Source organism: Eutrigla gurnardus (assembly GCF_963514095.1).
Source record: "Eutrigla gurnardus genome assembly, chromosome: 12".
Lineage (NCBI taxonomy): Eukaryota > Metazoa > Chordata > Actinopteri > Perciformes > Triglidae > Eutrigla > Eutrigla gurnardus.
The window spans coordinates 4,684,930-4,709,809 of record NC_139926.1 but is presented as its reverse complement, the minus strand read 5'-3'; the positions used below and the strand labels follow the sequence as shown (position 1 = coordinate 4,709,809).

General features: G+C 42.4%; 1 protein-coding gene across 4 annotated transcripts in view; it reads left to right on the top strand.

The window, feature by feature from the left end:
* Positions 1 to 23,768, top strand: part of cacnb4a (calcium channel, voltage-dependent, beta 4a subunit) — a 35,481-nt gene extending 11,713 nt beyond the window's left edge. For 2 of the 4 annotated variants that reach the window (XM_084022584.1, XM_084022586.1), the window contains 12 exons: positions 10,011 to 10,130; positions 10,436 to 10,558; positions 11,123 to 11,250; positions 12,331 to 12,407; positions 12,563 to 12,582; positions 14,897 to 14,977; positions 17,115 to 17,173; positions 17,253 to 17,362; positions 17,487 to 17,638; positions 18,434 to 18,529; positions 18,626 to 18,802; positions 21,840 to 23,768. In XM_084022584.1, coding sequence (XP_083878710.1) covers positions 10,011 to 10,130; positions 10,436 to 10,558; positions 11,123 to 11,250; positions 12,331 to 12,407; positions 12,563 to 12,582; positions 14,897 to 14,977; positions 17,115 to 17,173; positions 17,253 to 17,362; positions 17,487 to 17,638; positions 18,434 to 18,529; positions 18,626 to 18,802; positions 21,840 to 22,103 — 1,407 coding nt within the window. In that variant the 3' untranslated portion in view covers positions 22,104 to 23,768. Of the gene's footprint in view, positions 1 to 10,010; positions 10,131 to 10,435; positions 10,559 to 11,122; positions 11,251 to 12,327; positions 12,408 to 12,562; positions 12,583 to 14,896; positions 14,978 to 17,114; positions 17,174 to 17,252; positions 17,363 to 17,486; positions 17,639 to 18,433; positions 18,530 to 18,625; positions 18,803 to 21,839 lie in introns of all 4 variants that reach the window. The other 2 variants (XM_084022583.1, XM_084022585.1) reach the window with 1 other exon arrangement.
* The last annotated feature ends 1,112 nt before the right edge of the window (positions 23,769 to 24,880 follow it).

Genomic DNA, 24,880 nt, shown 5'->3' with positions numbered 1-24,880 from the left:
AACTGCTTTAACAGCTTTAACGGCTTTGGGATGAAAGATGTTGGAACCTGCCAGGCCTGAGACCAAGTCGTTGCTTTCAAAGTCCCGAGTCACGTCCCAAACTTTGAGTTTGGAGTCCTAAACAAGTCACAATGCCCTCTTCACCAAATGTGATGCCATTTCAACAACCATAATTTTAAAAATGTGTGTTTGGTAAAACAAGAGTGACTGAAGAAAATCATAAAAAAAGATTTGGCGTCGACGCCCACCTCCCAACGTACAGGACTTACAGGATCTGCTGCTGACCTCTTGGTGTCAGATACCACAGCAGACCTTCAGAGGTCCAGAGGAGTCCAGGCCTCGACGGTCAGGGCTGTTCTGGTGGTTAAAGGGGGGCCGACACAATATTAGGCAGGTGGTCATACTGTTATGGCTGATCGGTGTACACAAACACATATGCTCTGAAGCAGATAGTGTAAAGCAGCTGTTCATCTTTTTATCATCAGGAGAGTTTCATTCTGTGGACAAAATGACTCTCCCTGATGTTGCAGCATAATCCAGAAATACCGTCTGTTTCCTGTTGTTTCAGCTGTTGGAATCACGTCCCCTTACTGTTGCTCACCAACGAGGTCCACGGAGACTGTGGACCTCTTCCTCAGACTGATTCTCTGTCAGCTTAACTGCAGCTATAATGTATCATATATCTAGTTTTGAAGCAGTGAGTCCAGTCCTGTTTGAGTCCAGTCCTGTTTGAGTCCATCCTGTTTGAGTCTAGTGATGTTTGAGTCCAGTCCTGTTTGAGTCCAGACCTGTTTGAGTCCATCCTGTTTGAGTCTAGTGATGTTTGAGTCTAGTCCTGTTTGAGTCCAGTCCTGTTTGAGTCTAGTGGTGTTTGAGTCCAGATCTGTTTGAGTCCAGACCTGTTTGAGTCCAGTCCTGTTTGAGTCTAGTGGTGTTTGAGTCCAGTCCTGTTTGAGTCTAGTGGTGTTTGAGTCCAGATCTGTTTGAGTCCAGACCTGTTTGAGTCCAGTCCTGTCCAGAGGAACTTCCTGGACTCCTAGAGTCCTTGTGGTCTCCTATCAGCACTCGTTCTCGTTCATCTGGTGGTCTGGATCTTTGAGAGGAGGTCTTTGTCCAGGGTCTTGTAAGGCAACAGCAGGGAGACGGACGCATTGTTTCTTTCCTGTGAGTTTAGTGTTGGACGACTCTGGGACACATAGTGACGTCTTCTGAGATGGTCACCAGATGGTCATTGTAGATCTGGGATTGTCTTGTCAAAGCCTCTCATTTGTAGAGCCAGTTGGAAAAACAACAAAAGATGTTGTACGCGTTGTTCAAATGATCTGATATATTTCACCAATCATTGATTTGACAATATTAGAATAAGAAAGTTAGGTTGTTATTGCTGAATATTTCCATTTGAACTTCCCCTCCGCTAGCTTACAGGAGCAACGTACTCAGTTTAATGTATGAGCCACTTCTATAACAGCTGTAATAAGACTATTGATCGTACTGTAAGGTTGCCGGAGGAAGTCTGTGAGTCTAAACTTACTCTCACCATCTCTGTTGTACCGAAGAAGTAGGGTTGTTTTCTCATAGACTTCCATACAATCAGAGAGGAGTCGCCCCCTGATGGCCAACAACTGCTTGGTTTTTATTGTGAAAGGTAAGTGCAGGTGCTTCACAGCGGACACATCCTCATCCTTCAGCCAACATTTCACTGAGAAGGTCTGGGAACTGATTTCTTATTTGGAAACGTAACCAAATAACTGCTTGCTTGAATTGCAAATGAACGTGTTACGTTACCAGACAAGGTAATCTGAGTACTTGAGACCCCGACGGTGCTTGTAGACGGTGGATATCGTGAAGAAAGCTTTTAGCCTTTTAGCCCAGAAGTGATGGGTGGAGATGGGACAGACGGAGCTCTGGCGTCTGAACAGATAAGACTCGAGTGTTGCATGATGGACTGAAGACCACTTGACACTCTAAGATAATAACCTCACAAACAACTCATTGTCAGTGTCTGAGTGTGTGTGTGTGTGTGTGTGTGTGTGTGTGTGTGTGTGTGTGTGTGTGTGTGTGTTAGTCAGGAGAGTTGACAGACTTGTTGCTCGTGTCTGTTCACATGATAGTATTTTAGGGAATGCCCCAAAGTGCCTCGTGCTCTGATTACTTCCTGTTGAGCTGAGTGACATCATCACAGACTACAGTCAAGGGTTGTGTCTGAAATCCCTAGTTCTGTCTGAAGCAAAGATGACAGATGGACGAGAGCAGAGATTGAGACAGTCCATGAAAATCATACACTGTTGCCCATTCATATTCTGTTTTCAGACACAGTCCTCTGTTTATTCCTATGTAAATGCATCAGTCATCACTTTTGACCAGGAGCAATGATTCATGCGTCACAGTTACCCAGGTGAAAATTAATTCATGCATAACATTTGTTTGGCGCCATAAAAGACAATTTGCAGATGATCTTTATAGGGGCGACCCTATATTTAATGCCAATATCATATTCTTAATTTATTAATTCGTAAAATGCACCTTTTGCCTCCACATTGACAACAACAACATTTATTTTGTACTAGCAATATTATATATTCCTAAAAGATCAATACTGTTTTCAGGCAGGAATGAGTTCTTTGTACTGTATTTCAACATGTCACATGACTCCAAGCGTTAAAACTATCCTCCACTTCCAGTTTGGCCACAGAATCAATACGTCCACGTTGGGCTGAGCTCGGATTGGCCCCTGCAGCTTTCCATGGATGTGGCGAGGTGGCACTCCACCACTACTCTGGTGTGTTTTTGGTGTTGAGTGTGATTTATAAATGGCCAGGTGGTGGCGCTAACAGCAACAACCTTCGTTCTCAGCCCACTACCTAACTTTCTACCTAATTTCACCCAATAAAAAAGAGATCTTTGCTGAAACCATTATAACTGAAAGAAGTGAGTTGATTAAAATCAGTGTTTATCTCACTAAAATACAAAACAGTGTTAACACATGGGCAAGACTGCCAGAAAATAAGTGAAACTAATATCATTATACCAAAAGAAATTAAATAAAATGAGGGAGAAATGGGGAATGACAGGCATTGGAGGATATGAAAATGTCATAATCCTGGCAAAAATAATTCAATTAATATTACCCTGATAATCCCTGTAAAATATGCTTGAAACTCTTGAAACTGCACTAAAATATACTGGTTTCACCATACATTTTGTTAAGAAAGAAGGATTTGTATTGCATCTCAGACAGATCTATTTTTAATGAACATATTGAGAGAAAAATAGATAACATATTAATATTTTTCACTTCTCTACCATGATAGTGAGCTCGACAACTTTTTCATTTTCTGCACATGTACTCACATGTTCCGAACACACTAGAGTTTACACTGTTAACATATGGTCCATGAGCTGAATGGCCGGACGCCTTTGGATCTTTCCGGTCTGTTGTGCCACTTCCTCTTTGATGGTTGGGGAAGTGATGGAACAGTGGTCGCCATACTTTTATGAAGCTGAGTCTATTTCTACCACTGTGTTACTGATGGTGTTTTTCTTGGATCCAATTCAATAGCTTTGAGAGCCCCAGACTCCTGTGACGGCCATTTTTATTCACCATTCATGTGAAAAACAGTGAAACATAAAGCAGCTGCTCGTCTATCGTCGCCAGTGGTGTGGTGCTTTTATTTCCTTCCCCTCCAGTCTTCCAGTCAGAGATTTCATCTGTAATGAGGCCGTAAACAACCGTTATTTGTATCAAGCAGCGAGTCCCATGGCTCTGAATGCATCATTAGCAGAGGCGCTTGGAAGCCGTGGACAAAGGCATTAATCCTCTACGTCCGGCGTGGCAGCTTGATTTACTGCGCTACAAATCCTCTGCTGCACCTTCTGCCATTCTTTTACATTCAATTATTGATATGCAATTATAATATGTTCTCACTGAAGCCATCGTAGACTGAACAATGCTTCTTCTTTTTTTTACAATAAATGCTGCCATTTGGTTACAAGCAGATTAAATCATTTCTTTCTCTGCATTTGATCCAAAACACCTGTTGTGCTGTGAGAGAGGCTGAGAATGGTTATTGGATGAGATGGTTGTGGAAGAAGAACAAAAACAACACGAAGAAGAAGAAGAAGAAGAAGAAGAAGGTGCTGTCGCAGGAGAAAAAAATGATGAACAGGGCAAAATGTAAAGCAATAAATCATGTCCTTAGTCCTGATGTCAAGCAACCCTTTGTAAGCATGTTTCCTGCTCCCATGAGCTTTAGCACGTTCTCTGTGTGTGTGTGTGTGTGTGTGTGTGTGTGTGTGTGAAAGAGAGAGAGAGAGAGAGAGAGAGAGAGTTTTTACAGCTGCTGCAACAACTTATGTTATTATTATATTTAATGATCAATTCATTGTCATAAAATAGTGAAAATAACCCCAAAAAACGTGAGAGAAGAACACATCAACATTGTCATTCCATACATTGCTGGTGTGTCTGAGAAACTCAGGAGGATATTCAACAAACATCACATCCCTGTGCACTTCAAGCCCGACAACACCCTGAGGCAAACACCTGTCCACCCCAAGGACAAAATACCCAGAATCCATCTGGACAACGTGGTGAATGCAGTCCAATGCAGTGATGAATGAGCAGACCTGTAAGGGAAACGAAACAACCGCTGCATAAGTGAAAGGCACCGCAGAGGAGAGCCAGTTCCTCAGGCCTGGACCCAGACCAGGTCAGGACCCAGATCAGCTCGGGACCCAGATCAGGTCAGGACCCAGATCAGCTTGGGACCCAGATCAGGTCAGGACCCAGATCAGCTCCGGACCCAGATCAGCTCCGGACCCAGATCAGGTCAGGACCCAGCTCAGGTCAGGACCCAGATCAGGTCACGACACAGCACTCCATCTGCATCTGAAGGACAGGAGACACACCTTTGAGGACATCGATGTTTGCTTTCTAGCCAAGGAAGACAGACGGTTTGTGAGAGGTGTCAAAGATGCCAAGATTAGCCAAACTGACCGTGCGCAAGGCTGCGCTGGTCGAAACTTGCATTGCCCCGGCTCCGCCACCCTACAATTAGTTTCTGACTTACCAGCAAGATACAAAGCAGCTTCCTTCCTTTCTCCAGACAAAAATGTAGTTCAGTAGTCAGTCAGGAGACTTGTTGTGCGTGCCCCAAAGTGGTGAGTTATTATGACATTACTTTAGTGGAGTTTGTGACATGTTTTATGTACTGATTTTTAAGTTTGATATTTTTCTTAAACCTAACCAAGTCATTTATTGCCAAACTGCATCTGTTTCACGGTTATGGTGTGGCGTAAAATGGAAAGCCTAAATCAGGGGTCGCAAACTCGCGGCCCCCGGAACGATATTTTGCGGCCCCCCTACCACACGGATGGAAGCGTCGATAAGAGCATGGTTGTGTGCAAGCTATGCAACAAGGAATTTGCATATCACCGCAGCACATCGAGCCTCAAGTATCACCTCAATGCAAAACATATAGCAGCTAGCGTGGACGCTAGCGTGGTAGCTAGCGTGGTAGCTAGCGTGGTAGCTAGCGTCGGAGGGTTAACCCTCGCCAACAAAGAGATGTTTTCTAATAGTCAGGGTTTCCAATGTTCTGAATGTACTTGAAAGTATTGTGTTTTACTTAAAAAAAAACCAAAGTGTTATAGTTTACAGAAGGTCTACCTACCTATAGGCTACCTGAATTTCTGAAATGTACTATTTCTAAATATGCTATTGCTACCTTAATGGCAAAAATTGCACTGGTCTGTTGGACTTGGTTGAACAAAAATAAACAATATTTTGTTGCTTAAGCTTATGTATTCAGTCATTATTCAATGGTATACTAAAAATCCATTTGAAAAAAATTACTTGTCACTGTTCTCAGGTCAATTATTTATATGAAAATAATTAAAATGCAATGAATTTCGATTAATTACAAAGCCTCTAATTAATTAGATACATTTTTTTAATCGAGTCCCGGCCCTATTTTTAACACTTGTGGGCTACCATAGCTCAGGTTCATGACAACAACACAAATTAGCAACGTTGGTCACTTGTACCGTAATTTCCGAACTATTGAGCGCACCTGAATATAAGCCGCACCCACTAACATTGGTCCCCCTTCTTTGTGGAATATTTGATGTGGCCCAGCCTCACCCAGACTCTACCTCCAGCGGCCCACAGGTTAGTTGAGTTTGAGACCCCTGGCCTAAAACTTTCCATTAGATCAAGTTGGGCTCTGTTCTAGCGACTGAATCATAATTCATCCTGATCTCAGGTCAGCCATACTCCCTCTCATCATTCAACCTCTCCTCTCAGTTAAAGAGGACTTATTCTGCTCCTTTCTGGTTCCTACTTGTATTTCAGGTTCCCATTAGAACATGTTTATATGCTTTGTTCAAGTTCCCATCAGGCTGTGCTGCTTCTCAACCTATCCATGAAACGCTCGGTTTGACCTCCTGCCCCTCCCTCCCAAAAAGCGCAGTCTACTCTAATTGGTCATCTGGCCCATTGGCTTAGTGTGGATGACAGACATCCCCCCCACCATAACCAGAGAACAGGAGTTGTTCTGCTGAGGAATAGTGATGAAATGAATTTTAGCCACTTGTTCTTCAGCTCTTCTTCTTCTAGAAGTCCAAAGAACATTTAGGTTTGCACACGTCTTCATCAACATGGAGACTCCATGTAGGAGAAGTCGTCATGGTGACCAGTTGGTTTGTGGACTCCGATTCGAAGCTTCAAGTGTTAAAGTCATCTTGGTAGCTAACTGCTTTGGTAGTGACCTGTCAATCACAAGGTAGCCCCGCCCTAAAGCATCCCCTGCTTTCTGGTCTATTTTACTCTAAATGTACATGATGTGTTGAAGAAGACTTGAACTAGAGATTGCGACCATGAACTCATGATCATGACTCATTGCCCCCTGATGGCCAGTAGAGAGAATGCAAGTTTAAGGCACATCCGCGTTGGCTTCACTTTTCATAACCAGTGTTCTGAAAAGTAGCTTTCTGTGCGGCAGAGGAGCTCCATTTAGACATGGACTTTAGACATGATACTCTGGAGAACCTTTACATGAACAAAAACTATAAACACACTTAAGGAAAGGGAAGAAGCAAAATAGCCTAATAGTTCCTCTTTAATGCTGGTGACAAGAGGAATGTGTGGAGGCTGCAGCCTGCAGGCATGTCCACCGTGCGCTGCCTCTACCTGTAATAGAAAGCAGTGATGAGCAGTAATTAGCTGGTGGACCCCAGAAAGTCGCTGCTCTCAGCTTGCTGTTCCTCGCCTGTGGGCCACACATCCAGTGTTCATGCTAATGTGGTGATTACTCAGCTGTAGTGTAGCGTGAAGTACAGCTTCTGTGTTACATGGCGGCAGCATCTCATTCCATCACAGAGATGGAGAATAACAACTAACTGGACCAGAACACATAGTAGATAGATATAAACCATTACAGCTGCAATGATTAGTCAACTAATTATCAGAATAATAATAACCGTTTTGGAAAAACAATCGCCAAAGCAAGTTTTATGTATAAAGAAATTGTGTTTTCAGCTTCTCAAATACATGACTTGCTTTTCTCTATTTTCTATCATATTTACTTGCTTTGATGAAGATGATGCTATCTATGATATACACTCAGAAACACCTATCAACAATCCATTGGTTGTCAGTTTGGGGTCAACAAAGTTGAACTTTTGGCTCTGCGCTGCTACTTTCATCACTTTAAGAGAGTGAGCAGCCAACACTAAATGAAGACAATCATCAGTGCATATCTCCAACATTATTTTTGATAAATGAAAGCAAAATAAAAATGTCCCAAACATTGCAGCCACTCCACTCCATATACTGTATAACCCACAGATACTTTATTACATGGTGCAGTTGTACATTGGGCCTGAAGCCAGATCTCCCACATGGGAGCACAAACAGCCAGCGGGCCGCCAAAGGTGAAGTCCTCAGAGCCACGATGGCCTTGTTTACACATGCATCATCACTGTGTGTAGAGAGCAAGCTATAAATCAGTTTAAAACTGTGGTGCTTCAGGAGATTTAGCCATCTTTGATGATTCATGGATTTATAGTTCACGTCCATTAGCCAGGGATCCACTCGCAGGCTCCTACTCAGGTGTGTAAAGTACTTTTCATTTAATTCTGGAGCGGAAAACATTAGGCTGATACATTCACCTTGCTGCTGTGTTTCTAAGATGTGTGAATAAATACCCCAAAATCAATATGTAGCGATGTAAGGCTACTGTATTCTGGGGATGACTGTTGGTGCTGGCAGACAACAATCTTTCTAATGGCCATCAGGGGGCGACTCCTCTGGTTGCAACAAGAAGTCTTGTAAGGAAAAGAAGATTGTATTGATGTCAATGAGAAAATGGTCCTACTTCTCACTTGATTTATTATCTCCCTAAACATTCTAAACATGAGTTTATGGTCTCAATCTCTAGTCTCAAAAAACAAAATGCCAACAGGCAATGCATTTCCCTGTTCCATCCATCCATCCATCCATTTTCTTCCGCTTTATCCGGGACCGGGTCGCGGGGGCAGCTGCCTGAGCAGGGACGCCCAGACTTCCCTCTCCCCGGACACTTCCCCTAGCTCCTCCGGGAGGACCCCAAGGCGTTCCCAGGCCAGCCGGGTGACATAGTCACTCCAGCGTGTCCTGGGTCTCCTCCCGGTGGGGCATGCCTGGAACACCTCCCGAGGGAGGCGTCCAGGGGGCATCCGATACAGATGCCCGAGCCACCTGTTGGATTTGATTTTTTTATTTCTTATTTCCTTTAGTTTTGTGTATGTTAACATGCATTAATTAAAATTGGGGAAAATGACAAAAAAATCTATAAAGCTAAAAGATATAGTACAAGAAGAACATAGAAAAGGTTTAGTAGAAAACAATGTGAGGCTCATGTGCGCCTGCTGTGGATGTGAAGTCTTCCTCCAACGCTCAGCGCAGGCTCACTGCATGTGATGCTGCAGCTGGCTGAGGACCTAAAAACTCTACTCACAACGTCTCTGGGCGTCCGTCGTTGATCTTCATGTTTGCACATTTTCATCAGCTTGTCATTTATAATCTTGCTCTCTCTCCGTCTCTCTCTCTCTCTCTCTCTCTCTCTCTCTGCCTTGAATAAGTGAGCAGGCGGTTTCACTGCTGGTCTCACCCAGCAGCCTCCACTGATAGTGATGGTATGGGACTGGTGGGGGAGGGGGGGTCAAGTCACCCAGCAAGTCCCAGAGGAATACACACATATTCATAGAGTACACATAATATAGAGAGGTGGGTAATATTCAGAGAAAAAAAGTCACAAATTTGCGACTTTATAAAGTAGCAAACTTGCCACCGTCGTAGTTTCGTAGTGATTTTTATTTGTACATTTTTGTTGCACTATTCACCTGCAGTAATACTAATAGTAATACTATACGATATTGCATCTTGCAAAATGTTCAAAAAAGTGTGCAAAATGTTGCAAAATTGCAATAAAATCATATCATGAGTATTGTGATAATATTGTTTCTGGTGATCCCCACTCTCATTCTATATTTACACGAGAAGATGAAGTAAAACCAGCAGTCAGACGCTCTCTTCCTAAGAATATAGGTGTTGTGATAACTAATGTTTCCTCATCATTCAAGGTTTAGTGGGGTTTTCTGTGAGATAGCAGACAACAGGGGGTACCCCTCATTTCCATTCATATATAGTCAGATCACCGTGGTTACAACACAATGAGGCTTCCTGAGGTGGTCCTTCGCTCCTGGTCGGTTTACCGCCTTTAATCTGTCAGCTTTTGATCCTGTACGGAGACGATCATGTGCCCGTCATGTGACACAGTACCTCCCCCCACTCATTCATTAGCTCAGTCTTTGTGGTTTTAAGAAACAGCATCTATCTACATTTTGCATTTAAATGGGTTCGTTTTTACACTAGGACATGAACTAAGGAAGTTGTGACTGTTTCATTAGTATGAGGTACGTTTTATCTTCCTGGTGCTTCATCCACGCTCTGTGTTGCTGCTGTTCTCCAGGGCTCAGCTGATTCCTACACAAGCCGACCGTCTGATTCGGATGTGTCCCTGGAGGAGGAGAAGGAGGGCGGCCGGCAGGAGAGGGAGCAGCAGGCCACGGTCCAGCTCGAGAGGGCAAAGGTCAGTTTCACGGGGGAATATTTATACCACAACACGATACTGCGTATCGCACAGGCTAGTAAGGCCATGACGGACGTTTTCAAGAGCTAGAGGTAGAAAACACTTGGAGCGTGGAGGCCAGTCAGGTGTGGATATAATGTGTGAGGAGCATCTAAACAAAGTAAAGGGAAAACTAAAGGAACTAAAACTGCAAACTAGTCAAACGGGTTCCTGCATGGGAGGAAAGAAGACGCGGTATGAAAGTAGCAGCTTTCTAGGTGCAACACAAGTCTCTAATTTCTTACTCTTTCTCCCTGCTCTTACAGACTAAATCCGTGGCGTTTGCAGTGAGGACCAACGTCAGCTACTGTGGTGCTCTGGATGAGGATGTTCCTGTGGCCGGCACTGCTATCTCCTTTGATGCCAAGGACTTCCTCCACATCAAAGAGGTGCAGCTATCCACTACATTTTGTTTTTTAAATCACATGAGCATCTAATATTCATGCTTAAACCTGCTTTCTCTCCACTGGCCATCAGGGGGCGACTCCTCTGGTTGCAAAAAGAAGTCTGATTGTATTGAAATCTATGAGAAAATGATCCTACTTCTCACATGATGTATTATCTCAGTAAACATTGTAAACATGAGTTCATGGTCTCAATCTAGTCTTCTTCAATCCAGCATGATGTTCATTTAGTAAATGAAGGTCATTTATAGTCAAATAGATGCTTTAGGGCGGGGCTACCTTGTGATTGACAGGTCACTACCACAACCTCAATTGGAGGACAACCTACTCATTTAATTTTACACCTAACTGTAACTGGATACTTAAAATAGAAAAAATAAAACAGGAAATAAACAAAACCCAAGAAGATGACACCAGGATGTGATCATTAATCTATAATTTTGATCACATATCTTTAATGAGAGAATAATAAATCCAGGCTTCTCCATTTCATTCATAAATGACCAGAGTAACATGAGCTTCTGTGTTTTCTATCCGTCCAATCTCCAGAAGTACAACAATGACTGGTGGATCGGCCGTCTGGTGAAGGAAGGCTGTGACATCGGCTTCATCCCGAGTCCCCTGAAGCTGGAAAACATCCGAGTACAGCAGGAACAGAAGAGAGGACGCTTCCATGGGTGAGAAGAGGAGGAGAAGCGGAGGATTCAGACATGTGGTTTGGGGATGTGTTGAGCAGAGACACTGTACAGTTCAAAGCTGAAGTCATTTGGATGGATTCGATCCTTAGTGTACCTGGATCGTGGCCGACCCAGAAGCTTCCATCAGATGGGACAGCCTCATCTCCTAATATATACTTTCCCACCATACACAGGACTTTCACCCAGGAGACTGCTCCTAGTGTCCTGTGTTAACAAAGTACTTTTGTTGCCTTTTTCTTTAGTTTCAATTTTCGTATTAATTTGAAGCCAAACCATAATGTTGTTTACTTTAACATAACTATTTTGTAGCCTTTTTTTGTTTGTTTTCTTTGTGAACCACTTGTTTCAAACTAAAGCTTTATGGGAAGGTCATTTTGTAGGGTTAGGGTTGGATGTGTTTCAGCCACCATCAGAGCTGCTGAGTGGCCACATCTTTCCTCAGATACACTGCTGACACAAAAAGAGTCTTATTCCCAGAGAGTCCCCAGAGAGGCAAGTGAGAAAAGAAAATTGGTGAAAAGGGGAAAAGGTTTATTTTTCATCTGTGAAAAGTTGCATCAACATTTTTTGCCAGACCTGATTTTCTTTTGGTTTGTTGTTGTAATACTCATTTCAGCCACAAGAGGCTTACGTGCACACCAACCTCATGTTCCTAATTAAGCTTCCGTATTTTATTCCAGGTGGGTTTAATATCTCCATGCACTCTAGACACAAACTCCATAAACAAGTTATGCTACTGTTCAGTTGGGAATCCACTGGACTTGATACGAGCACAGAAGGAGAAGCCTTGAAGAAATAATGTAATTTTTAATTTCTTCTTTGTCTTTTTTAAATGAATTGTAGTTCAAGGCTCCCTCAACATTGTAGTTTTATTCTATATTATTTACATCACAGAAATAAAATACACTGCTGAGCATCGTTTTCTGTCTTACACTAGTTATGAAGAATAGCCTGAAGTCAGTCTGGTCACCTGTCTCCCAGCCATCAGTGGTGTTACTCATTTTGTTGCTTTTCACACTAACAAATGTCTCTTTCTGTTCGTTGCCGTCATCATAGCAGTAAATCCAGCGGGAATTCCTCCTCCAGTCTGGGAGAAATGGTGTCGGGCACATTCAAGCCAAACCCCAACTCTGCAGGTTGGTCCCTCGAGCCCCCGCCTTCAGGTTCACAGGGAGTTGGTTGTCTTGACTGCATTTGGGTCCGAATGTCAGTTTTCCTTCAGCTCCTGTGATATTGTGATGCTTTACAATGTTTGATATGACTATAATCTGACCTCTCCTTTCTTTTTCAGGAAAGCAGAAACAGAAAGTGGTGAGTGGGCCCATTTACACATTTATTTACTTATTTTATAGTTAAAGAATAATAATAATAAGAGCTAAAATGACTAATACAAAATACATGTATTAAAGAATTTAAGTAACTTTCCAAAAAAAAAATGATTCACCTTTATGGTAAACATAGTTTTTGTAAACATTTGTGGTCTTCATATTATACAGGGTAGCCCATGAAGTTGGAATAATTTGCAAATATCATGTAATTTATAGCACCAAACAAATGTTATGCATGAATTAATTTCACCTGGGTAATTGCGACACATAATGTAATCCATGGACCTTGTCAAAAGTGATTATGTCTGAAAACGAAATATTCCAATTTTGGGGCAACAGTGAATGTAGAGTCCAACTTCAATGATGAATCTAATATCCTCTGCATTTACCTGAATGACTGCAATGGTCTGAAGATGAAATCCATTGATAATGAAGCATTGAAACGAGGACCATGTAGAGGACTATGTAGAGGACCGTGTAGAGGACCATGTAGAGGACTATGTAGAAGACCATGTAGAGGACCATGTAGAGGACTATGTAGAGGACTATGTAGAAGACCATGTAGATGACCATGTAGAGGACCATGTAGAGGTCCATGTAGAGGAATATGTAGAGGACTATGTAGAGGACCATGTAGAGGACTATGTAGAAGACCATGTAGAGGACTATGTAGAGGACCATGTAGAGGACTATGTAGAGGACCATTTAGAGGACTATGTAGAAGATCATGTGGAGGAATATGTAGAGCACCATGTAGAGGACTATGTAGAGGACCATTTAGAGGACTATGTAGAGGACCATGTAGAGGACTATGTAGAAGACCACGTAGAGGACTATGTAGAGGACCATGTAGAGGACTATGCAGAAGACCATGTAGAGGACTATGTAGAGGACTATGTAGAAGACCATGTAGCGGACCATGTAGAGGACTATGTAGAAGACCATGTAGAGGACCATGTAGAGGACTATGTAGAGGACCATGTAGAGGACTATGTAGAGGACCATGTAGAGGACTATGCAGAAGACCATGTAGAGGACTATGTAGAGGACTATGTAGAAGACCATGTAGCGGACCATGTAGAGGACTATGTAGAAGACCATGTAGAGGACCATGTAGAGGACTATGTAGAGGACCATGTAAAGGACTATATAGAAGACCATGTAGAGGACCATGTAGAGGACTATGTAGAAGACCATGTAGCGGACCATGTAGAGGACTATGTAGAAGACTAAGGACCATGTAGAGGACCATGTAAAGGACTATGTAGAAGACCATGTAGAGGACCATGTAGAGGACTATGTAGAGGACCATGTAAAGGACTATGTAGAAGACCATGTAGAGGACTATGTAGAGGACCATGTAAAGGACTATGTAGAAGACCATGTAGAGGACTACAGAGGGGACTATATTTTGAGATTTTATTATTTTGACTAATAAAACATTGCTTATTTAATTGTTTTTGCTCCATTAATTCACTGCTGTTGCACAATTAAAATGTGTGTCAGAACAACAGTGGCTAATGGACCATCCATAATAAATACTGACGTATTTTTGTCGAATTAATACATATTGTGAGTTAATTTGTTGTAATTGAAGTTCTTCTGGTAAACAGCGATGCTGCGTATACAGTAGCTCACAGGCTTGTATTGAGAAAAGTCAGAATGAAAGGAGCAGTATGCTGCTTTTGCCAATGTGGAGCCCATCCATCCATCCATTGTCTACCGCTTATCCTGTATTCAGGGTCGCGGGGGGGCTGGAGCCGATCCCAGCAATCATTGGGCGAAGGCAGGGTACACCCTGGACAGGACGCCAGTCTATCACAGGGCCAACATGTAGAGACAACCATTCACACTCACATTCACACCTACGGGCAATTTAGAGTCATCAATGAACCTATCCCCATCCTGCATGTCTTTGGACTGTGGGAGGAAGCCGGAGAACCCGGAGAGAACCCACGCTTACACGGGGAGAACATGCAAACTCCACACAGAAGGAGTCCGGGGCGGCCAGGGAATCGAATCCGGAACCCTCTTGCTGTGAGGCGACAGTGCTACCCACTACACCACCGTGCAGCCCAATGTGGAGCCAAAAAGTGTATTTTTACCAAAGCAATAAACATGAATTGTAGTGTTCACTACTTATCAAGATGAATTGTGGGATACTTTGAGTCCACTATACAGGGTTAATAATTCTCACCATACATTCAGACAGAACTACAACATGGAGAACTCAGTATAGTGACTAGAGAGTGATTTCAGACACAACCCTTGACTGTAGCCTGTGTGTGCCCCCCCAGACTGAGCACATCCCTCCCTATGACGTGGTTCCCTCCATGAGGCCGGTTGTCCTGGTGGGACCGTCCCTCAAAGGTTACGAGGTAAGGAAGAATCATCTGAATGAGCCTCTTGAGCACAACTGGAACCTCTTCATGTGAGAACAAGCTCCTCATTGTCCCAATCACCTGATCAGGGCTGCATAACAGATCAACCTTTTCCTTTCACGCCACACAAGCCTGTGTGTGAATAAGATTGACGGGGAGAAAGAGTGCTATGTGGAGATGAATGAACGGAACGATTTATATTTCAAAACCGTGTTTCACCGTGAATCAAAATGGTGGCGCTCGGTGTGGATTCTGTGGCGCCACACATTGGTCTATGTATGGGAAACACTGCCATGACCACTAGGACCAATACTTTGTTTTATTAAAAGCAGCTTATGAAATTTTAATGCTGGGGAGAGCAGTGTTTCATGATTTGTCAGGTGAATGCCTCACCAATTTGAGTCAGTTTGATCCAGTTTTGATGATGTAAGCAAAGACAAACAACTGGCTTTAATCATTTAACTAGAAGCCAGTTTTATTTGACTTTCCACTGATAATTACTGTCCACACAACACAACAACAGCAGTGGAGAATCCACGAGTGCTATGTTCACTACAACAGACAGTTCTACTCTTTCATGAGATGAGTACAACTAGAAGAGAGAACCAAGACATCCATCAATCCTATTGACACTAGAATCCATCTTCAAAAACGAGATGCAGTATCAGTAGTAGGCCTCGATGACAGCAGAAATGCTGTATGCTGATGAGGCCTTTCTAGTCAAATAAAGGCTGAAGAAGAAATAGTTCCTTCTCAAGTCAACATTCCCTGAGATGCATTAAAACGGAAACTGCTCATTGATTATAAGTGACCCTTGGGGCAAACAACAAAGGAGGTGGGAGCCAGAGTTGTCATGTCGTCACCCATTTTAGCATTGCCATGGTTACAACCTTCTGGGTAAATTGCATCATTCTGAAAAAGTGGAGCATGGTGTGAAATTAGAAACAGAGAATAACGGTTACTGCTCTAAGGAATGATTTGGATTTGGGATGAGATGAGTTTCTGAATGGCATTTAATGTTTCTGTAAGATGGAAAGACACATTTTCAACTCGTGCTGTTGTTGGGTGGTCAGACTTGTCAGGAGAAGCTTCATTACCTTTGCGTTGGTCGTTCTCATTCTTACTCACTTTGTTTGATGTTGTTCGCTCTGCGGAAAGAGCCAGAAGGAACGCTGCATGCTGTAGACGAATCTTCGGCCAAGTGTGTAATTCACAGACTAGGCAGCAGCCTGAATAATAAGTCCACTTTCACTTGTTTGCTGATTTACATGATTCAGTAGTTCACTTTGTAAATATAAAACTTTATTGTCCATTTGCAGTAAAACATTGCAATACATTTATATTGGCGGTGTGGCTTTGTTCTGGGACCTCCCTGCCATCCATGTGCAACAGAAGCAAAGACCCTCATAATGTACAGAACAGAGCCGGCATCAATGGCCACAGAAATGACATTGAATATGTCAGAGCCAACATGAAAAGGAGCTGCAGGGGTGGAGGGGAAACCATAAAGCAGGGGGTCCTTTAGGGCGGGGCTACTTTGTTATTGACAGGTTGCTACCATGCTACCAATGCAGTTAGCTGCTTAGATGGCTTTAACACTTAGCTAGCTGTTAAGTTGACCTTGAATAACGAAGCTAACTTTGTTAGCAGCTTCACACCAGAATCCAGATGGATCCAGATCCAGTACGGGTGCTGCTCTGCTTCTGGTGTTTGTCAGATCCACCTGTCACTCCTCCACAGTCCAAATATGGTCACTTCCTTCACTGGATGCAACTTTCCAAAATGTCGATCTCAAGGCTGTGTCGACCCCCCTTCATTCTGTGATGGAGAGCAGCTCTAAGAACTGCAGCCGTCTCCATCTTGTGAGGATATCTTTGCCCACGTGCACATGATGTCAGAGAAAGTCGGATTAAGTCACACCGGTGTGGATTGTGCGGTGATCACTGGTGATGGATTCTGCACAGGCATGGCTCCACTTCCACTTGTTTGCTGCTTCACAGCAATTCAGTCGATATGTGAGGATGTTGAAGCCTCTCCTGCTTGTAGCCTGACACAATGTCTCTAATTACCTCATAATCTTCTTCTCCCTCTTCCTTTCTTATCTCATGACCTTCTCCATGATTCCTCCCTGCAGGTGACAGATATGATGCAGAAGGCACTGTTTGACTTCCTCAAGCACAGGTTTGACGGGAGGTGAGTCAGTCAAAGCGTACAGTGCACCCTCCTCCTGATGGTTTGCTCTGTGTGACGCAAGTGTTTGGTGCCGTTTCAGGATATCCATCACCAGGGTAACGGCTGACATATCATTGGCCAAGAGGTCAGTACTAAACAACCCCAGTAAGAGGGCCATCATTGAGAGATCCAACACCCGCTCCAGCCTGGGTAAAGCTAACTGTTCCACTCAATGATGTGCATGTCCTGTAGGTGTGGAGGATGTCTTATCATTCCCTACTGTTCCTTCTGGTTCATGGTCGTTCTGCTACATGTTGTTGATGTCTTCTTGTAGCGGAGGTCCAGAGTGAAATAGAAAGGATCTTTGAGCTGGCCAGGTCTCTGCAGCTGGTAGTGTTGGATGCAGACACTATTAACCATCCAGCACAGCTCATCAAGACCTCATTAGCACCCATTATCGTCCACGTTAAAGTGTCCTCACCTAAGGTAAGACTGGCACTAGATAGCTATCCATTAAACTAAATTTGCTAATGAAGTTAAAGCAGCTTTTACTGCTGCACTGAGGATTTAAGAGGGATTTAAATCAAATCCTTTCCATTTGATTGGACCCCTGGAGCTACACAGGACTGTGGCGAATTCAATTCAATTTATTTATACAGCCCAAATCACAAATAATTTAAAAATATGAGGAGTAGTAATAATAGTAGCTGTGGGTGTCAAACAGGGCCACAACAGCAGGCACAACCACGGTCTAGGTGAAACCCCGATCCATGAAAACCCATAAGGTGAGAAAGCACAAAGACTCCCTGCATTTAGGGTCATAGCAGCTTAACTAAGGCTGGTCCCAGGCAAGCCTGAGCCAGCCCGAAGTAAAAGCATTATCAAAGAGGAAAGTCTGAAGCCTACTTTAAAATGTGGGGAGGGAGTCTCTTTCCGCACTGAAACTCACATAAAAGTTGCAGTTCGATTGTCATTATATTGTTGGTTGAAATTGGTTTGTACTAAATTGACATCAGATTTTGTTTTGCAAGAAGAAACGATGATTGTATTTTCATATCAACTATAATTCTATATAAATTTTTTTGTAATTGTCTTTGCATATGATAGAGATATTCACAATGAAACTGGGGGTCTAAAAGGGTTAAGAAGGCATTTTTCATGTCATGGCGACTTTAATGATACATATATCTTTCGAGGATCAACACTGCAGCAAGCACAGAGCAGGACTGTCAACCCTTTGTAGATGTTTATTCCATAATTGGAAATGTCTCCTTGCTACAGGTCCTCCAGCGGCTGATCAAATCAAGAGGGAAATCTCAAAGCAAACATTTGAATGTGCAGCTTGTGGCAGCAGAGAAACTAGCACAGTGCCCTTCTGTGAGTGAACCTCCAACATTCCTCCACTTGTACAACAAGCAGCAGCTGCCTGCTGTTTCACCACTTACACATTCCTGTCTTCCTTTCCCACCTCAGGAGATGTTTGATATTATTCTGGATGAGAACCAGCTGGAAGATGCGTGTGAACACCTAGCGGAGTACCTGGAGGCATACTGGCGTGCTACACACACTTCACTTAGCACGCCACTCAACCCCCTGCTGGGACGCAATCTGGGCTCCACCGCTCTCTCCCCGTACCCGGCCGCCATTCAGGTCAACTGAAGTCTGAAATCTGTGATTGTTTATCAGTGTGTTTCTGAGCTTACCTGAAAAATTCAGCCAGGCTAAAATCTAACTCAAAAAGAATCAACCTTCTGCATAGAGGAAAATATATAATTAAGTTGAAGCTGGGTTGCACCAACAAGGATTTATTTAATTTTATTTAATCGAAGATTAGTTCTAATCACAGGTTAGCAAATTGTTTAAAATTAGTAAATCCAGTTTTAAAATTATGCTTAGCTCTGTTGCACTGTAAATCCAACTTTAAACCAAAATTTAATTAATGTGAATCACTTTTTTAGCTTTAGATTTTAGCTTACCCGAAAAAAATGAAATAAATGAATACATTTGGGTTGTGTTGTACGACGGCGTATTAGGGCCACTGTTGAAAAAAAAAAAAAAATGGAACCGAGAGAGGTGGGCAATATTCTGAGATTAAAAGTCGCAAATTTGCCAGTTTTAAAGTGGCAAATTTGCTAGTTTATTAATTACTTTTATCTTTCTAATTAATCCATCCCAACGTGTGACAACGCTTTACTAAGGTCCTTAGGGTGATGGCTGTTGATCGTTATTGTTGGTTAATTTTATATGGGCCAAATTGTCATCTTATTTGTGTTTATTGAGCAGGTGGTTTGCCTAAGCTAGCGGTAGGTCATAGAGGAAGTAAACACGTAGCTTGACCCGGATGTTTGCCGTTGCTATGACAACAAGTGAAAGCTACCGCTAGCTTAGCCAAGTTAGCTAGTTAGCTAGCATAAATGCCGGTTGTTAGCAGCGTAATAAACTAGCAAATTTGCTAGTTTTAAAGTCGCTCCGTTTTTTCCCCCTTACAGTGGCCCTAATACGCCGTCGTAGTGTTGGGACCTTGTGATTTGTTGATAAAAGAGGGGTAATTGTTAACTTTGGTCTCTTTGGTAACTCAATAAATGTTCCATTATTTGCTAGCTGGCTAGTTAGTTAGGTAACTTCACTTATGATGACTCGGCAGAGATGCTGTAATTTCTCCTCTTCTGAGAAAAAAGTTGTTGGCTGAATTAATGGAGAAATAATAGACGAAGAACATAAAATAGCAGGAATGCACAGCCTGCATTCCTACAGACTTTGCCTGAGGGATTCACCCACAATTAATCTTGTTCTGATGATAAACCAGGCAGCAATGTCCACTTCTTAATGAAGTCAATGCTGAAATGCCTTAAACTTGCATTCTCTCTACTGGCCATCAGGGGGCGACTCCTCTGTTTGTAAAAAGAAGTCTGATTGTATAGAAGTCTATGAGAAAATTAGCTTGATTTGTTATCTCAGTAAACACTGTAAACATGAGGTTATGGTCTCAATCTCTAGTTTCAAGTCTTCAATCCAGCATGATGTTCACTTAGTAGATAGATGGCGGTCGATTTAGAGTCAAATTTGGCAATAACCTCTCGTCTCGTAAGGCGAGAGCCTAGAAGACTTTCACGTCTGGCAGTAAAAGCACAACATGGAAACCACAATTGTATAGAACAGGTTTTTGTGTCATCCAAGTAACAGGATATGTCACCGTAACGTGCGGCCCCATTCTGATTTACACCATTCCAAGCCTTCACAGCCTCTCACACCCTTTACCAGGAGGCTTCAAGGTGTAAGGCCTGAGGGGGGCATTGGAACTGGGCCCTTGATTCTTTTGCTTAATCCATCTGAAAAAAAGCAGCCATTTTAAAGATGTACGTGAAAAGTTAATACTGGCTCGCAGTTTACATTTGAGTTTAAAGTTTGGGGCAACAGAATAAAATGATATCTCGGTTCATAGTAAAAAAAACAGCTTTTAAAACTTGGTGTGACCTTTTTTGAAGTTAAATAATGACTTGAAATCAATCTAAACTGAGATTCATGAATTATTGCCACAGTCAGATTTTCTTGGCTTTGTGAAAGCAATAGTCAAACCTTTTATGTAAAATGTAGTTGTAAAATATTCGCAGTTTCCTGATTGATGGTCTTGAATCCGCAGCAGTGGTTTCTGATGGTGAGCCAAGAAAATAGCAATGTTCCCATAAAAAATGCTAAAAAAAAAAGCTCTACACTTACTCTTGTTTGCCTCCTCTTACCTGCTTGCAAGTTTCTGCTACTTCTCTTTTCTTCTTCTGTGAAAAACTCCGAGCAGTGGTCCACCTCACTAGCCATAGCTTGAATTTTGCAGATATATTTTTAATTGTAGTCCTCTCAAATGTGACACTGCAACTCCCATGAACACTACTTGCACACAGTGTTTGCTCATTGGTCCATTCCTGAAGCTAATGCCTTGTGCTTTCACGCTAGTGACTGACGACACTGGAAACCATAGAAACAAGACCGTCTAAAAGAAGTCCTTGTGGAGACTTGAAGTGGAGGAGCTTTGTGGCGGCACATAAAAGGGGAAACAAAACGACAACACGCAAGAGAGAAGCTGGTGAAGAAACCACAAAGGAAGGGGAGGCAAAGAAAAAGAAGAGTTGAAGTTGAGAACAGCCGGTATATGATCCCGCCAAGAAACTCGTCTTTTTAAGGGAGATTTGCCTTAATAAGTCGGGAGTAAAACTGTTCACTTTCAACACGTCTTCGGCCTTTGAGACAAGAGGAAACAAAACAGAAGGGAGACATATCTTTCTCCCTGTGTCACCCATCTGTTCCCTCTGCCAAGGACAAGAGACAAGAGGCATCAAAACAGAAGGGAGACATAACACAAGAAGAAGGAGAGTCAGCTCAGCCCCCTCCTGAAGTGAGCTTTTTAAGAGTCGTCGGAGAAAACATGAAGAGGACACTATACCCACCACACCAAAAACCACCGGCGAGGATTCATGTTCTTCATCCCCTCAAACCCCATCCAGATCACCATCCTCCCTCAGCTGGAATGAAGCATATTTTCATCATTTGTGTTGTGTCATTCGTGCCGCTTCGCCGCAAATCTTTGCATTGAGTTTGCATTGAGTTTGTATAAGGATGTTTGGTACAAATGTATGTGCTGCTGAAGTGTCAAATGTGTAACAGAGCCAGAATCAGTGTTCTCTCTCTCAAACAGGCCCAAAGAAACCGCAACAGCAACCACACAACGACGGATCTGTCACCCGTCGAGCGTCGCAGCCTGATGCCTGCTGACGAGAACTACCATAACGAGAGGGCGCGGAAAAACCGCAACCGTCTGTCCTCGGGTTCACAGCACAGCCGGGACCACTCGCCTCTGGTGGAGGAGGACTACCAGGACCCATACCAGGATTCTTACAAGCCTCATCGTAACCGAGGATCCCCAGGAAGCTACAGCCAGGACTCACGGCAGCGGCACTGAACTGAGTCCAGGTGGCTGTAACACGGATCTGCTACACTCATTCGGACTGTACCAACCTTGCGTCGATGTGTAGAACCTCATTTTCCCTTTGGCTCCTGCCAAACACAGCTGGACTCGATGTGCCCAGATGTGGCTTGTGAGTGACATACACTAGCAGGTGTGTGAGGTAGGCTCTTCTGGCTGCCATCTCAGCTGTAGTGTACTGTAGTGCAGGTCGGACTGTGAGTACTACCTGCCTCAAGCCGGTGATGATCAGCACACAACCTGTTTGCACGCGTCCAGGAGCAGCTAGAAGAACAGTGTAATGCATCTTTAACGCTCCTCAAACTTTGTTTGCCACTGTCAAGAGTTTCACACACTTGTTTTTGAAGTATCATGGGTGGTGTAGCGGTGTAGCTTAGGGGTTCATGCAGTAGCTGGTCTTTCTTTGTCATTAACCATATCAAGACAGAATTATTTAAACGAAATCGTGCAGATCCAAATTCATTTTAATGCTCCAAACCTCAGGAAAGGGACGTCATTTAGACCTAGAAGTGTGCTGACAGATGTAGCGTTTATCACCCATGTGATGGGGATTTGAGTGTTATGTTGAATTGTGAAGAGATTTTATGATTTAGTTGTTTGAGTAAACCTAACCTAAGGAAGGAACACTTCCAGGACTAGAAGTCATTAGCATGTTTTTCATATGCCGTGCATTTATCCATTGCTGTTTTCTGTCACCTGTGTTTGGCAAGACATCATTTGGGATAGAATTGGATTTTAGTGAGTGAGAGACGTTACGGCCCTTCCTGTGTTCCCTACAGGACCTTATTTCAGTCAAGAAATATGTACAGTAGTCACAGATGAGAAACAAATGTTTTCCCTTTGAATTAAATAAGGTCCCATGGTGGTCTACTGGAAGGGGCGGGACTTAGCCTCTATAGTGAGCGCTTCCATATGTAAATACAATCAAAATAACCGACAGAAACCTTAATTTATTTCATGTTTGCAAGGCTTCTTTCAGAGCCATGCAAACACCTTCCAGCACCGGTTAGAAAAAAGATGTATTTCCTCCATTTTACATCATAGTATGAAACATTTTCATTGTGTAGCAATTTAACAGGCCCCAGCTATATCATCGTATTCAGTTTGAGTTTCATTAAATATCCCTAATGAGTGAGAAATGAACTTCACACTACAGGCTGAAGTGGCACAGATCAAATCCAATTATTTTGCTCATATGCGATTGTGTTTTTCATGACAGTGTGAACAGCACAAATCACATGGTATTTGAAATGCTACATTCATGGAAATGTACAGGAGTTACTTGTGTTTCTTTTTTCTCTAAATCAGATGAATAACTTGTATGCTGCCAGCTAATACAGAATGAATAAACCATTACCTTAATTTTTGTATGTTGTAATTAAATATGTGTTGAACGTCTCAAGTAGGATTCCAGTTCATAGGCCAGAGATGTCATTGTGCTTCAGTGATTCTGGAAAAGGAACCTCGACAACGAGACTTCTGTTCTTATCTGCCATATACAGTAGCTTTTATTGTTGTTGTTTCAAAACTCTGAAGCAACAGTTTAACATAATTGAATACTGCCTGTGAGAGAATGATGCATTGATTAGAAATCTGTGTGCATTGTCATTTTACAATTGTAATGAAATAAACTGCCCTTAAGCTGTTATGGATAGCACAGGTTTTTGTTGTTATTTAATATGTCTGGGTATTTTTAATGAGGCAAGCACTCCAACAATATAATGTAATTTCATTTTTTTTGATAGATCTATTAATTTAACTTTTTTTCCTGACCAACAAAAAATATTCCCATTTAAAAGGGTGGAACCAGTGGATGTCTGACATTTTGCAGGTCAACTCATTAGATGAATGGACGTATCCTTTCAATTCAATCTAATCATTCACTATGATATGATATGATATAATATGATATACAAAAATAATCGAGTAGATAGAGAAATAAGATCAGAGAGAATGCATTGTCATCCATCTATATAGAGTGCAGTACAGGAAGCTGTGTGAATGAAACAAGGAGCATATAAGGTACACACAACAAGACATGGTGCAAACGTAGTGCAATAACAAACGTGGTGCAATGATAGGAAATGATATACTCAACTGTCACTATCATGACAGGAGTACAGGTTAATCAGCCTCCAGATAATCTGTGACAGAATCAGGTTCCAAAAGTCTCGTTCCAAGGCGTTTGCAAGAGCAGAGTCTCTAACTCAGCTGTCAATCAGCTTGTGAATTCAGATCAAACTGTCAAATCAGGCAGAATTAACCAATATTCATATATACATATAAAATATAAATATATGGGTGGGTGGATGGATGGATGATAGATGGATGAATAGTTGGATGGGTGGATGAATGGATGGATGGATGAATAGTTGGATGGATGTAGTTGGATGGGTGAATAGTTTGACGGGTGGATGGATAGATGGATGTTGGATGGATGAAAAGTTGGATGGATGGAAGGATGGATGGATGGATGGATGGATGGATGGATGGATGGACGTTTGCAAGAGCAGAGTCTCTAACTCAGCTGTCAATCAGCTTGTGAATTCAGATCAAACTGTCAAATCAGGCAGAATTAATCAATATTCATATATATATATATATATATATATATATATATATATATATATATATATATATATATATAATATAAATATATGGATGGACGAATGATAGACGGATGGTGGATGGATGGATGAATAGTTGGTATATACCAACGCATTCAAACAATGGAGTATATATATATATATATA